The sequence below is a fragment of the Octopus sinensis genome, linkage group LG8, assembly GCF_006345805.1.
Source record: "Octopus sinensis linkage group LG8, ASM634580v1, whole genome shotgun sequence".
NCBI classification, from domain to species: domain Eukaryota; kingdom Metazoa; phylum Mollusca; class Cephalopoda; order Octopoda; family Octopodidae; genus Octopus; species Octopus sinensis.
Window position 1 is genome coordinate 101353769 of NC_043004.1, and position 16372 is coordinate 101370140.

Genomic DNA, 16372 nt, shown 5'->3' on the forward strand with positions numbered 1-16372 from the left:
CTTGGAACAAACTGCCAGCATCAGTTGTTAGTTGTCGGAACACTGCATCCTTCAAAACTTCCATGCTTCCTGAGATTCGCCAACACTACACCTGATTTTTCTCCCCTCCATAGACACGCAAGCATGTATCTGACTCATACACTGTTCACTTCCCAGACATTTGTACATTAAGGCACATGCTTTATACGCACTTTTGACAAGTTGTGGTGCCCCTTAGCACTGTATACAATAATTTCATTATTATTATTATCATTATCATGGACAAACTAAGAAGCTTGAGATATTTTAAATGAAACTGGAAAATGTATTATTTTCCTGTTTCATCACTGCACTAATTGGAGAATGAAGTGAAATGTTTTCAATCAAGAATTGAAACTTTGGTTGCCAAGATAACAACCACAGCAATAATAATAATTCTGAGTGAAATCATTTTGCTTCTCAGTGCTTTACCATTTGTTCTTACACAAGCATTTGCAGAAACAGCAGTAGCTTTTCAGACATGTATTAGTGCTATTATATAAAAGTTCTTTGCATCATTGTAAATATGTGTATTTGACATGCTTTTGACAAGTTAAACCACAACAAACTGTGAAGGACATTGGTCTGCAGTAGGGTGAGTAATTACGCAGTAAAGTTTATCGTAGTTTGTTTAGGATAAAATTCTCATGAAAATGTCAAACAGAAATAAAATACATTAACAGTCAATCATCTTCAATATTTTTAAACTAGGCCAAGGCTTGAACCCAGAAACCTTTTATCATATTAAGTCTAAGTCTAAATACTGAGCCTTTGTCTCAAAGAACAACAATTGATAAAATGTTAAGGTACTTAGGCATTAGACTTAAAAATTTGTATGTATTTTACATTTGTATTATTGTTGATATCAATAAATGTTGGAATATGTTTCTCTGAGATGAATTTCATAATAGTGCCTGTTTTTCAGACTATTTCTTCATCTTAGATATGTTGTTCCCAGCCACATGGTTTCAGGTTCATTATTACTGTGTGGCACCCTGGGCAAAGTGTCTTCTGCTAAAACTTTAGGTCAACCAAAGCTTTGTGTGTGGATTTGGCAGGCAGAAACTGAAAGAAGCCTGTCATATATGTGTGTTTATATATGTGTGTCAGTGTTGCTTGATAATTGTCAGAAAAGTTGGGCCTCTTGTTTCCAAACTTCTATGGAAACATATCCAGCCATGAAAAAATATTACCTTGTTTGGCAATAAGTCAGGATTGGTGGCAGGGAAGTCATCAAGCTGTAGAAAACCCACCTCAACAAATTATGTTTGACCCATGCAAGCATTAAAAAATGGTTGCTAAAATAATGATGGTGATAAATATTTTGAAGCTGGTGTCTCTTGAAATGACAGGCTAGTGGTTGGATCATCATCCCAATGTACTAGAATAAAGGTTTCAGGTTCAATCTTTAACCTATCTCAGACAAGTGGAGATTAAATTATACCAGATTAAAAGTCAGCAATGCATCCAAGATGAGAAAAACACATATTATGAAACCTTTTTCTTTCTGTCATCAATCTCAAATTTTTCTGTTTGAATTTCTTAAATTTTATTTACTTCTGCAAATTTGTTTCAGCTGTACCTTTTAATGTTTCTCATCTACTTTATTTTATTTTATATCTCATGTGTCTTTTTGTTTTGTTGGAGATAATATCCAGCTGTTTAAGCATCTCAACCCTTTTCTATTTACACACAAGCATCTTACCCTTTTTCCATTTGTTCTTCAGGAATCCCTGCTCTGATTGTTGGAATCGCACTTGGTGTAGATTACAGAGGATATGGCACAGATAGGCAGTTAGTTTCCTTTTTTTCTAACCTTTATAACTGCAAGATTTGGAGTTAATGTTTTATCACTTTGTATGAAAATATTTTCTAAGTTCATTTTTTACTGTCACATTATGATGAAATGATTATTGCCCTTGTATTAACTGTCTAATAGGGAATACCACATGATAAAAAAAATCTTAAAGCAGCCAAAAAAATGATTAAAATAAACTAAAACATTTTCTTTGCAAAAGATTATTTGTATATAACATATTGACAATTTATAACATTAATACAAAACCAAAAATGTTTGTGGTGGTAGAGGTACAATTTAATATTTGTTTACTTCTTATTCTACCAGTCTCAGAAGGATGAAGGTACTAAAAGATATAATTAACTAGTGTAAGGCTTTTTGTGAAGAATTTTTTGTTTTTTTCACTCATATGAATTAAAAAATATACAAAGATGAGTTTCAACAAATATTGGGTATGTTTAAATCGAATATATTTTGTTAATTTTCATTTTTCAAATCTAAACTTTTTCCTTGTTAAGAAGGCACTTATAATTTTATTTTTAATTTACTTTCTTTTCTATTGCAGTTGCTGGTTGAAGATTGATAATTACTTTATACTTAGCTTTGTGGTACCGGTTGGCATTATAATTCTTGTAAGTAATGAAGATGTATATATATATTTTTTTTTCCTTGTTTATGAATAATAATTCACACCTAAATTTGAATTTTGCAATTCAATTCATTCAATGGAACTGAAAAGGCTATATAATTCCATTGGTCTTATTTCATATGCCTCTGGGAAATACATTCTAAATCTTCTTTCAGTGTTAATGTGTAATAACTGGACACGGGAGTGGGAAGAATTAATCTTTTACTCTTTGGATGTTTACACAATCTAGATGCTTGCACTGGCTTTATAGAATGATCATGATAGTTTTTATGATAACTACAAATTATTATCTGGTTGGTGGTGCTCCAGCATAGCCAAAGCCTGCTTGCTGGAATCAGTAGGACAGTAAAGAAAAAAAAAATTATAATTTATGATCTATACTCTCTCCAAATTTCATTTTCTTTTAATACAGGTGCTGTTGTGAAACGGTTTCCCCCAACCCCATCTCTGTTGCTCTTACTTTAATCTCAGCTGTTAATCACATTCTCTGTTGTCTTCCAGATTAACATGTTCATGTTGATCTTAGCAATATACATGATGCACACTCACGCCAACACTGCTAATTCTAAAGAACGGTCAACTAAAGAAAAGATAAAGTAAGTTCAACTCTTCAATAATGTTACACTTTATTTAATTTTGATTGATTTGTTGAGTGGTTAATTAATATTACTTATTGATATGTTTATTGTGTGTGACTTTTATAGTTTTGTTGTTCTTTTATTTTACTTTTATTTTATGAAGAGATATATCTAAAAATAATAATAATAATATTGGCTGTTATTATTAATATTATTATTCAGTGATGATGATAATATAATAATACTGATTTCTTAAATGGGCAATATTTGAGGAAGGGGAAAATAAACATTGTGTGATTTTCATGCCTTTCCCAAGTGTATTTGTAATGTATAATAGGCTGAGAAAATCAACACCTCTTCCATGCAGTCTTCAAATTCAAGCAGGAAAAAAATTCTTAATTTTATCTTATAAGGTTAAATGTAAAGGGAAGCTTGGAGATTTGGGATGAAAAAATGTTGTAGCCAGGGTTGTGACACAAGAAAACCCAAATGCTATCATCAATATTAATAATGATAATAATTATTCATGTAAATGAACAGCTGCTTCTCATCCTTCCTTCTCCCTTTTCGTTCTATAGTATTTGATTGCTATGGTTTTGCTCCTTGCAATGCGGGGCAGAATAATAATAATAATGTGTGTGTGTATAATATATCTATATATATATATACATACACATTTACTGTTGTCCATATATTTTTGGTGCTATCAAGAGCAAGCTATTCTATTTGTGCTGACACAAATGTTTCATTAGGATGCTCTTTCTACCACTAAGTAGTGAGTCAACCATGTTTTTGTTGAGACAGGCAGGCTTGAAGAAGCATAATTATGAGCCTTGCTCAGAGACTGCAACACAGAATCTCTAGTATAATGGATGTAATAAACATCTGCCAATATCATCAACACCATAGCACTATAATTTTTACACTCATTGTTCTTCTCACTCTCTTTTTAACCTGATGAAATTGTTTAGGCTCCAGTCTCTTTTCTAACCATATTACACTAAGGAAAAAATTGAAGTGTGAAAGACCAATGTTTCTAGATCAAAACATACTGTAGTACAATATTAGAAAAGTATAATTAATCTAAGAGAAAAACTGAATATTTCATATATCTATTTGAAGAACTTAATTTACTAAATCATTTGCAATTACTTACTGTATATTATTTAACTTGCTCCGTACAAAACCCTGAGACTGCCCCTGGCTCCATTGTTACTGACATGCCTGAATATTGAAAGCTTTCATTTCTAAATTAAATTTCCACTAAAATCTCATTAATAACTGAATGAAGAATTTGTAGGAAAAGTTCCAAATGTGCTTTTATGTAGGAACCTTTTGTCAAGTTGTACTACCAATAACAGTTTAATATATTCAATGAAAAAAACTATACTGCTATTTTACTAAATCACTCTGATGTTAATTTTGAAAATCAATAACAATATCTAGCAGTATATACTTGGAAAGGGTTAAACATTTTAATTCACTTGTTGCTTAAAAATATTATAAAAATTCCTTATTCTTGTATAACGCTGAGTAAATGTTTTGCATTTGTTACTTAATTAGAGGTGGTGGTAGAGTATGTCTTTTGTTTTTATTTGTTTTTGTTTTCCTTTCTTGAAGATAGGAAAATTTTCTTTTCATTCGTCTTTATTTTATTTAGTAAAAGTTGAGTTCTTCAGTATCTTACAAATTATTAAATAATTTTGTTATAAAAACTTAGATAAAAAAAAAACTCACAGGTACATTGGCTACAAAGTAGGACAACTGAAAGTGCAAATGTATTACAGAGATTCCGTGTCTCTACATTAAAAATATGAAAGAAACTAGAAGTGTGGGCATGAATAACCCATACTTAACTATTTGCTTAAAAAATAATTGAATGTGTGTGTGTTTGTGTGCATGTGGGCACAGTGTGGCCAAATGGTTGTGAAATGTGCTTTGCAACCACAAGTTCATAAGTTCAAATCCATCATGTGGTAGTTGAGAAAATGTCATTTTTTTATTGCCTCATTCAGACTGAGTGAGTAGATGCATATCATATGGATTATTTCTGTAATTCAAAGATACAGCTTTGTCACTGTGTCATGCTGGTTCTGTCTTAGAATTACACTAAGGATTCGCTTGTTTGTGAAATGCTACAAGCCATTTACACGTGAATTCAATGAGCAGGCATTTCAGTTGACTGATTGAACAACTGAATCCGCATCATTGAAACTCTTGGAGAATCATTCATATATATATATATATATCTCTAATGTAGGATAAAATTCTTTTTGAAAAAAATTTTATCAATGGCCAGCATATTAAAAAATACCTTTAAAGGTTAAATTTATAAACAATTCATAAATAAAGGGCAAACGAAAAAATTTTCTAATGCCAAATATGCCGAAAAATTGGACATATTGTCCATTAACCATATAATTTTTTCACAAATGAATTATATATATATATATATTGGTAAAACGGTAAGATAACAAAAGAAAGAAAGAGACCTCAATATTATGTAAATAGAGGAAATTTATCTATACAATGATATGTTACATTACTCGATAGTCAAGATAAAACTCTGAGTTTCAGATGCCGAAGTGGGAATCCACGACATCTCTTCGGTTATCTGGAAATAGCCAGATAACCGAAGAGATATCGTGGATTCCCACTTCGGCATCTGAAACTCAGAGTTTTATCTTGACTATCGAGTAATGTAACATATCATTGTATATATATATATATATATATATATAAAGAGAGAGATCGAGAGCTATAGATGTGTGTGTATTTAATAAAGATGCCAATGTTTTAAATAGAAGCAATTCAATACATAAGGTTTTTATTTTATTTATGTATATTAATTTTATTGTTCTCTTTGCTGCTTTATTTTAAGTTCATATTTAGTATTACAAAAAGGATAAGACTATCTTATTTATTGCATCATACTCGTGAATATAAAATCTGCATAACTTTTACAGGTGTGCATTACAAGTATAAATTCATATGTACAAAACATAAATGCTAATATGAGCACATTTATAAATATATGCACTTATATATGTAGGAAAACAGACACCTGCTCACACACACACACATGAATATATATGTGCTTCCTCCCCCTCATTAGTTTGATAGATTTATATTAACATACCTGTATGCAACATTATCACCTGCTTTTCATGATGGAGTAGGTTGGACATACTTTATATAGCATACTAGCAGTATCGCCCGGCATTGCTCGGGTTTGTAAGGGAAATAACTATATAAGCATTCTTAGAGATTTATAGCAAAAAAATAGCAAAAAAATGCATTAAAAATGGGAAAAAAATGATGGTAAATTTTTTTTTTAAATCGTCGACTCATCGTAGACATTTTTAGAGAGTTACTTCCCTTATATAATAGCGAAAAAATGCATTAAAATAGAAAAAAATGATGGTAAATTATTTTTAAAATCGTAGACTCATCGTAGATGCGCGCTAATACCCAGAAGGGCTCGATATGAATCACGACTATAAGATACCCAGTTTTGGTTAAACTGCACCGCAAAATGTGGGAGTAGTTAGGAATCTAAATCGTAGGAGACAGACACACAACTTGACTTTTATAAAGATATGGACCTTGACTGCAGAGTTTGTGAAGGTGAGAAAGAAATGAGGTGAGCATGCTTCACTGGATGTGTAATGTTAGTGCACGGATGACACACTGTGGCATATGATAGGAATCGAATGTGATTTGCAAGAGAGAAGACTGTGTTAGTGCAGCACCATGATAGATTCTCTGGAGGGACATGGTGGCTATTTTTGTGTTTCTAGTAATGAAGAGTTAAGGCTTCTGGAAGTTTGTGACAGAAAAGAATTAATCATCTGCCATTGAAGCTTCATCTTCCAGTCAAGCAAACTCGTAAACCAGTTAGGGTTCATTCTACCAGGATGTGGGATAGGTTGATCGTCCTAAGTACTTAAGTTTTCTCCCAGCGAAGAATGTACCAGCCATCATAGTTTATTGATTAGCATCTTCAAATGAATGACAGACTGAGAGACAAAAAAGCATTATGGACAAGGAGTGGGAGTGGCTGTGTGGTAAGTAGCTTGCTTACCAACCACATGGTTCCGGGTTCAGTCCCACTGCGTGGCATCTTGGGCAAGTGTTTTCTGCTATAGCCCCGGGCCGACCAATGCCTTGTGAGTGGATTTGGTAGACGGAAACTGAAAGAAGCCTGTCGTATATATGTGTATATAAATATATGTGTTTGTGTGTCTGTGTTTGTCCCTCTAGCATTGCTTGACAACCGATGCTGGTGTGTTTACGTCCCCGTCACTTAGCGGTTCGGCAAAAAGAGACCGATAGAATAAGTACTGGGCTTACAAAGAATAAGTCCCGGGGTTGATTTGCTCAACTAAAGGCAGTGCTCCAGCATGGCCACAGTCAAATGACTGAAACAAGTAAAAGAGTAAGGAAGGTGTGGAGACTGAGGCATCTCTCTGCTCAATACAAGTTCAGAGCAATTCTAGATAACAAAACAGAGGAGGAGATCGAAACCTATAAAATAGAGGACAAATATGGGTTTCTGTGAGATGACTTGCTAGAAACTACATTCTAGGTCTGTGGCTTGAACAATGTGTTGTTCTGATGTCAGGTAACATAGTTGTGGAATGGTACTATAGATAGAGCCATAAAAGACAGGAAGAAAGGAAGCAGCAAGGGAAAATTGGTCAGACAACAAGTTTATACAGCATGGAGAGAAGCAGAAAGTAGAAGCTTTGCCAAAGTTGTGATGAGATTATCAGAGATGTGAAGGGTTCAAGGTTATGAAGCTGTATTTCAGAGTAAATCAACACACTTGTAGGGAAAGATGTGTTAAAAATGGTATCAGTACACTTAACTTTATTAACAGAGAAGGAAAAGGCTTGGAAATGTTATTCAAGAGGTTGCTGATTGGGGGAAATGGGTAGATGAGGAAGAGGAACTAACCTAAGCATACCCAAAAGAGGGATCAGCTATTGAAGTAGATGTATGTTCAGAATGGCATTAATGATAAGATGAAGAAAGCATCAGGTCTATCAGGCACCATTACTGAGATCTGGTGAGAAAGAACTCAGGCTAATCATTCATGTAGTAAACTAAGTAATACAGGGAGGTGTCAGAAGCAGTGACTTGTGAAAAAGTATTACCACCAGCTGCTACAAGAATAAAGGAAATACTTTATTAGAGGAATTAAGCTCAAACTCTCTCACCACGCCAAGGTAGTACCAGGATGTCCTCCTCAACCTCGCCACCGATGAGCGACGAGTGTACTCACGCCATCCCGATTGGCGAGGCTTGTAGAGTTGGCCAAGCCTTAAGAGAGGGGTCATTCCGAAAAGCTCTATCTGCGACGATTTCATCTCAATCGAAGGAGAGGGGCTTTCTCCGTCCGGGTTGCGGATCCGTGGAACAAGCTGCCAGATGAGATGGTGAAGATGCCGACGACCGCTTTGTTCAAAGTCTCCCTTGACCTCAAGTGGCCTGAGCTCTTTACATGAACACCACCCTGTACATAACTCCATGTCCCCCTACATGGCCTTGCTTTTTGAGCCAAAAATTAACTAACTAACTAAACTGATGAACCAAGTTATAAAATTGACTGTGTTAACACAATTGATTAGGAAGAGAATCAGCTGAGATGAGATGCACTTCAGATTTGTGCCAAGTCTGGCTGATGTTCAGAAGTAGTTAGCAGTTAAGAGCACTAGTAAAATAATTTCATTTTCTCTGTACTTAGGAAGCTCCTTAGAAGTAGTTGATAGTTTGGCCTAATTGGCTGTTAATTAGAAATGAACTGCATAGTAAAAATATCCCTGCTTATAACAGGGGATTAAAAAATTTTTTTTTTTCCTTTAAGCAAAAGGATGAATTGTATGATATTTGGGGACAGAGTATAAATGCTGAATGTTAGTGAAATATGAGGATTGAATGTAAAGGTTGTGTAAAGACTGGAAAGAAACAAGGCAAGCGTGTTCCACTAAGTGTGTCGTGCCTATGAGCATGGATGACATAGTACAGATGTAGGACACAATAGAGATGACACATAGGTATAGATCTGAGATGGACATAGATGATAGCAATTGGGTAAGGAAGTGCAGAAGAGGAAGACCAAGAAGACATAGGTAACGGTGGTGAAAGTTGATTGCAACAAGAAGAAAGTCACTGCCATGGAAAGGACTTGAACAAACATATGCATGGGGAAAAGTAGATGTTAAAATAAAGATGATGCTGATTATGATAATACACACACACGTGTAGTGGGTTCTTTCATTGGCCTTAATGCATGAAGGTCCAATAGCCTAGCTGTTAGTCTATCTACATGGTTACAGATAAGTTCGCTGTGAAGAACATTCACCATGAATAAAGTTCACCGTGAGGTAAGTTTACCGAGAAAATGTATCCATAGTATCTTACCATTAATAGTTACAAACTATTTTATTGAAAAAAAAAAGACAGTGAGTTGATGATGGTGAACTTACCGGACATGACATACACAGACAATTTGTTTTCAGTGGTGAAGGCTTGTGGAGGAACAGCCACACTTTCTGGAAATGCTGACTACAGAAAGTTAGAGTAAATTTTCGAACAATATACCTCAGGCTTTTCTGTTAGAGTTCTCCATCTTCTGGCTTAGTTACCTCCACCACAGCTTAGAATCCAACCCACCCTGGTAGGTTAAATGTGCCCCTGGGTACTAAACGAGAAATTTATAAGTCCTGTGACATTTATGAAAAAGAATCATGTTCTTGGATGGCCATTGTCCCTTACCTTTGGCAAGCCTTGTTTTTCACCTCACACACACACGCACACATACACATACAGAAAGATAGATCAGATGTAGTGTGCTAGAAAGAAGACTGAACTTGTTGAACATGTGATGCATATGGATGAGGACAAACTGTGTGAAGAAGTGCTTCTCATGTAGATGGACCTTGTGAAAAAAAAAAGAAAACCTGGGAAACCTTGGGACAAGGTGGTGACCTCAGAATCTTTAACCTCTCGGACTGGATAACAAAAGACTGGGATGACAGGCAATATGTGGTTCTGTAGACACACTCATTTCAGAGAAACTGAGATTCTTGAAGCACAGTGTGTGCATATTACTCTTTTACTTGTTTCAGTCATTTGACTGCGGCCATGCTGGAGCACCACCTTTAGTCGAGCAACTTGACCCCAGGACTTATTCTTTGTAAGCCTAGTACTTATTCTATCGGTCTCTTTTGCCAAACTGCTAAGTGACGGGAACATAAACACACCAGCATCGGTTGTCAAGCAATGCTAGGGGGACAAACACAGACACACAAACACATACATATATATATATATACATATATACGACGGGCTTCTTTCAGTTTCCATCTACCAAATCCACTCACAAGGCTTTGGTCGGCCCGAGGCTATAGTAGAAGACACTTGCCCATGGAGCCACGCAGTGGGACTGAACCCAGAACCATGTGGTTGGTAAGCAAGCTACTTACCACACATCCACTCATGCACCTAATATATATATATTTAGAAGTTTGTTTGTTGTGGTTCAGCGAGTGACCATTGGTTTTGCACCTACAAAGTGCTTAGCTCCATAGGTGGCTTATTAGATTCAAATGGCCAGAGGCACATAACCTCTCCACAATTGGAGGGAGGAAACGTCATGGTCAGTTAATTTTGTAAGCAAAAAATTCCTGGAATGAAACTTTATTGATAGTCCTGGACGATGTGGAGTTATCTCCCTTACATCGGTTACAGCTAAGTTGACAGTGTTTCTTTAGTTGGGGAACAGTTGTTCCCCCTTCTCACCTAATTTACTCTTCAAGACATTACCCAATATCCATCATTTACACTATTCTGCTGCTGTAATTAACTGTGAAGAGAACTGCCTACTTCGGCTTTTTTCTGATACCATTTACCCTCACCCCCCACCGTCTTTGTACCCAGAACCATTTCATAATACCTATTTCTTTACTACCCACAAGGGGCTAAACACAGAGGGGACAAACAAGGACAGACATAGGTATTAAGTCGATTACATCGACCCCAGTGCGTGACTGGTACTTAATTTATTGACCCCGAAAGGATGAAAGGCAAAGTCGACCTCGCCAGAATTTGAACTCACAACGTAACGGCAGACGAAATACTGTTAAGCATTTCGCTCGACGTGCTAACGTTTCTGCCAGCTCGCCGACATTTCATAATACTGTCCTCTCCTCCCACCCCACGTTCTACATTGACCGACTTCCCTAACCCCCAACTTTTCTATTCTCCACCACCACTATCTATCCTCCCCCCCCCATTCACTATGTCTGCTCCACACTTGTACAATCTACCCCCATCACATCATTTCCTTCCCTCTTTTTCATCCATCCTCTCTCTTTCTTCCCCTGTCTACTGCATATTCTGCTGCTCTTCACCCTACCTACCCTTTTTTTTTTTGCACTCTCATTCATCTCCTCTCCCCTACTGCCCACCAGCTTGTATATCATTGTTGGCTCCTCAACCCTTCAGTTCTCACCTACTCTCCCCTACCTCTCCTGCTTATCATTTATTCACATCTATAATATTCACCCTCTCACCCATCCCCTATCTCTAATCATCTCTCACTCTTCCATATATATACCCACCCACACACTTCCTGCTCTCCTATCCTCACTTCTGCTCATCTGGTATCTTGTAGGTCCACCCTGACACCTCATCACTTCTATTTTTATCCCTTTCCAGTTCCAAGCTGATCACACACATATACTCCCTTCTCTAATATAAGTAGCTGTGTAGCTCCCCTGCAGCAAGAGACCTGTTATATTGTGTGCCCTCTCTCTCTCTTTAGTCCCTCATCTCATAGTATGAAGCCACCACCTTCTCTACTGTAGCCTCCCTTAGTCAAAGTAGATCTTAATCTTGCAGGCTGCATAATGACCTTACTAGGGTCACTGCCATGGAAGAAAAAAAAGCACCCAGTGCATGCTGTAAAATGGTTGATGTTAGGAAGGACCTCTAGCCATAGAAACCATCCTAAAGTAAACATAGGGACAGAATGCAGTCCTAACTCATTAGACCCTGTTGAACTGTTCAACCCATTCTAGCATGGAAGTCTGACATTAAATGATGACGATTATGTATGTATTTATGTGTGTGTGTGCGTGCCAGAGATAACTTTATAATTGTAGTTCTTGCTTTGTACGCTGATGATTGCAACCTTGTGGCTCACTCAGACAATGTTGTTCATGAAATAATGCACCACTCCTTTCATGCTTGTTTTGTTTTTATTCTTACAATAAGTCTGAAGTAGATGTGAAAACTTGTCCTAGTTGAGCCATATGTTAAGCTGAATATATTTGTCCAAAGGATCAGATTTATGTGGTGCATTATTTTTGTGTGTGTGTACCTTGGCAGTCCTGCTTCTAGGGATGGATCCCTAGGTTCTGAGATCAGTAAAAGCATTGGGACAGCTTCTTTTGATTTTGGGACACTGCAGAAATAAGTGTTAGATGCAAAGCTTGGTAGAAAAACTTCAAGTCCATCTGACTAGATAGATCCCTTCTGCACTCATCTGAGAAATGGACTCTAGGATAAATTTGTTGGGCAAGGAGGTACTCTCTTTTGTAATGCAACCCTTGTTCAGTCTAGTGTTTCCTTTTGGTTGGCAACATTAGCAAAGGGTAAATTTAAGACATATTAAACATAAGCTGGCACTCTTCTACACTTGACACAGAAGTGCTGCACACTGTGCAGTGACTCAGTATGGAAGCTTGCCTCTGTCAAGTATCGTATATGATAGGTTGATCATATTGTCTGTCTTGAGGATTTCTGACTTCCAAAGCAATTACTTCATGGTGAATTAGTTCTCAGTAAGCATCTGCAATGTAGAGGTGCTTGGCTTGGTGGTTAGGATGTTGGACTCATGATTGTAAGATGCTAGTTTTAATTCCTGAACTGGGTTGTGTGTTGTGCCCTTGGAAAAAAAACACTTCATGTTGCTCCAGTTCACTCAGCTGAATAAAAGGAGTAATCCTGCAACAAACCAGCATTCCAACCAGGGAGGAATATATATATATATATATATATATATATATATATATATACACACACATGCACACCAGACAAACTTGGAAACCAGCCCTCTACTCTTCACGGAGTAATGTGGACTAACTTAACCATCTACATTACAAACTAAGAAAGAGATCTTATGATGTTACAAAGGACAGCATTATGTTCTTGATAGAATCACTGTTAATAGGGAACATCTCATACTGAAAGATGGTCTATAACTAACAGCAGTTTGAGGGAAAACCAAATAGCTTATCAAACACTGAAACAGTATCCATTAAGTTCCGGAGTCAGACTGTTGAAGTTCTCTATGGTAAAGGGTCCAGATATGATCTTGTACAATTTGTGGAAGGGCTGTCTTAGCATCATTTTAGGTCCCTGGGAAAATGAATGCACTGGCCTCTATAGGTATTATTTATTGATGGCATCCCACAGCATACATAGATAGAACTGGGTCCCTAGACTGGTGAAGCCTCCAGGCAACTGCCTGGTTTGCCAATGCCTTAAGGTGGTCCTAGTCTGTGGACTGACCATATCACACTTTGAAAAGCTGGTCTTGTCATCTATGAAATGTTAACCAGCTGAGAATTTTTTTTTTTGTTCATTATGTATAAAGGTGTGCACATCAATTTCTGGTTTAGAAATCCATTTTGGATGAAGGTACAAGGATGGATTAGCTGTTTGATGTGTTTCTTGACAAATTTCTTTTACAAAAATTGGAAAATAATAATAGTGTACAACAAAATCCAGACCGCATAGTCATTTGAAAGTGCATGGCAGAAAAACTGTCAAACATGTTGCAACAATTATGTCTGCAATGAGAAAGTGGTTATGTCTCATAAAGTTGTATTGACCACTTTTGTTTCATTTTTATTTCATAATACATACATACACTTACACATACATACAGACATACATACATACAAATATGCATTCGTGTAGAGATATGACTAACTAACACACAGCTGTTTTAGTAACATGTATTCGTGGTGCATATATTTATATACATAGACACATACACGCATACACCCATATATAACCTTTGTACCTTAGTTTCATTTTAGATGATATGATGTAGCTTTTAGGTTTCTTTTATTTTATTTCACTTTTGTTTGGGTTATTTTCTTTTTTTTTTTCACACATTATCATGTTTTTGTTTCATTGTTGATGTGTATTGTCTCCCCTTGTTTGGCCTGCGTGAAATTCTAATGGCAACTTCCTTCTTTCCCTCCGTACGGCTGCAGTGGACACCTGAGCACAAGCAGTGACCTTGCTCTGTGCGGTTCTCAATCCAAACTCTCCTATCTGGCAGATATTCCGTAAGACATTCAGTTGCATGTTCTAAATGTAACCTGTCTACCTGTGCAAATCAAAAAAAAAAAAAAAGAAAAAATAAGAAAAGAAAAATAGTATATGTGTGTGCAAATGTGAATATGTATATATATATATATGTATGCTTGAATATACGTATGCGTTTATATACACACACAATTTTATGTATCTTGGTGTAGTATGTGTTGATGTTTGTGTGTGGATTATATGTATGTAATTTGAAGTGGTCTAAATGTATGCCTGCTGTTTATGTGTGTGTGTATGTATGCATGTATATATATATATATATATATATATATATATATATATATGTACATATACACATTTAAGTATGTATGCTTATGTGTGTGTGTGTGCGTGTTTATATAAGTTGATGTGCGTATGTATTTATAAGTATATGTGTATGTACAGATGTATATAAGTATGTGTGTATGTATGGATATATAAATATGTGTATGTATGGATATATAAATATGCGTATGTATGGATATATAAGTATGTGTGTGTATGGATATATATGTATATGTATGGATATATAAGTATGTGTATATGTATGGATATATAAGTATGTGTATATGTATGGATAAATAAGTATGTGTATATGTATGGATAAATAAGTATGTGTATATGTATGGATAAATAAGTATGTGTATATGTATGGATATATAAGTATGTCTGTATGTATGAATATATAAGTATGTCTGTATGTATGAATATATAAGTATGTCTGTATGTATGAATATATAAGTATGTCTATATGTATGGATACACAAGTATATGTGTATGTATGGATACACAAGTATGGATATTTAAGTAAATGTGTGTTTATGTATATGTCTGTATCTGTATAGTGTGTGTGTATGTGCGTGTGTGTAATCTGCACCAGAATTAATGTTGTTCATGTATATGTATGTCATTGTTTTGTTGTTTTTATACTATTTTCATTATTCTTTTGATATGTGTTATTTCTACATATTTCTAGCAATTCAATTTTCATTCAGTTTATACATGCAGCTTCTAGTTTTTCAGCTATGCATGACTATTTGTTATTACTTACTAATTGCACTTGGAATATTTTTTGCCCATCTATATACTGTTAACTGTGTCTTTAATCATAATATAATTAATATAATTTTTACATAATTCAACCCAATAACTGGTACCCAGCAGGAATGATGCAAAATTGTGCACAACACTGCTAAGGTGCATTCTGTTAGCATGCTTGCATGTAGATATACCTCTAACTATGTTCAACACTTAAATATGTTGTTTGTTTTTTATTATCATACACACCCGAGTAGTTTACACGATTAGAAGCCCCTTATACTGGATGCCCTTTGGTTAATAAGCAGATACAGAACTACCATTAATCATCCTAATTGAAAGAAATAATTATTGTTGTTGCTGTTTGCTTCAGATCTCCATTTTTTGTTTGTTTGTTTTTTGGGGTCTTTTTTTTATCCACTTTAGCTCCTAAATTCAGAACATTTGAATGTCTACTCCATTATTTTGGAGTAGAAAAATGGTTCTTCCTTCTATATTTTGTTTTATTGTATTTGCATTTTTTTTTTTTAATATCCATGTCACTTTGTTTATTTGTAGTGAGAGAAAGTACTAGCCAAAAAAAAAAAATAAAATAAAAAAACAATAGCTGTGAATGCATATCAAATTTTTGGAGAAGCTAAAACAAAATGATGAAACAAACACATACTGATAAGCATAAACACAAACTTACACAGCAACATTAACAACAACACCTTCAACAACAGCAGTAATTTACCCCTTTGCTAATGTTGCCAACCAAAAGGAAACCCTAGACTGAACAAGGGTTGCATTACAAAAGAGAGTACCTCCTTGCCCAACAAATTTATCCTAGAATGCATAAGGAAGACAATAATAATATTTCACTTTCCAAAGTATGGAGATCTCTATATTCCCTCCAAAAAG

General features: G+C 35.4%; 1 protein-coding gene across 5 annotated transcripts in view; it reads left to right on the forward strand.

The window, feature by feature from the left end:
• The window catches only part of LOC115214916 (adhesion G protein-coupled receptor L2), a 331915-nt gene that overhangs the window by 302384 nt on the left and 13159 nt on the right, over positions 1–16372 (forward strand). For 4 of the 5 annotated variants that reach the window (XM_029783980.2, XM_029783982.2, XM_029783979.2 and 1 more), the window contains 4 exons: positions 1746–1812; positions 2382–2448; positions 2967–3061; positions 14338–14412. In XM_029783980.2, the coding sequence (XP_029639840.1) occupies positions 1746–1812; positions 2382–2448; positions 2967–3061; positions 14338–14412 (304 nt within the window). The remainder of the gene's footprint in view (positions 1–1745; positions 1813–2381; positions 2449–2966; positions 3062–14337; positions 14413–16372) is intronic. The other variant, XM_029783983.2, reaches the window with a different exon arrangement.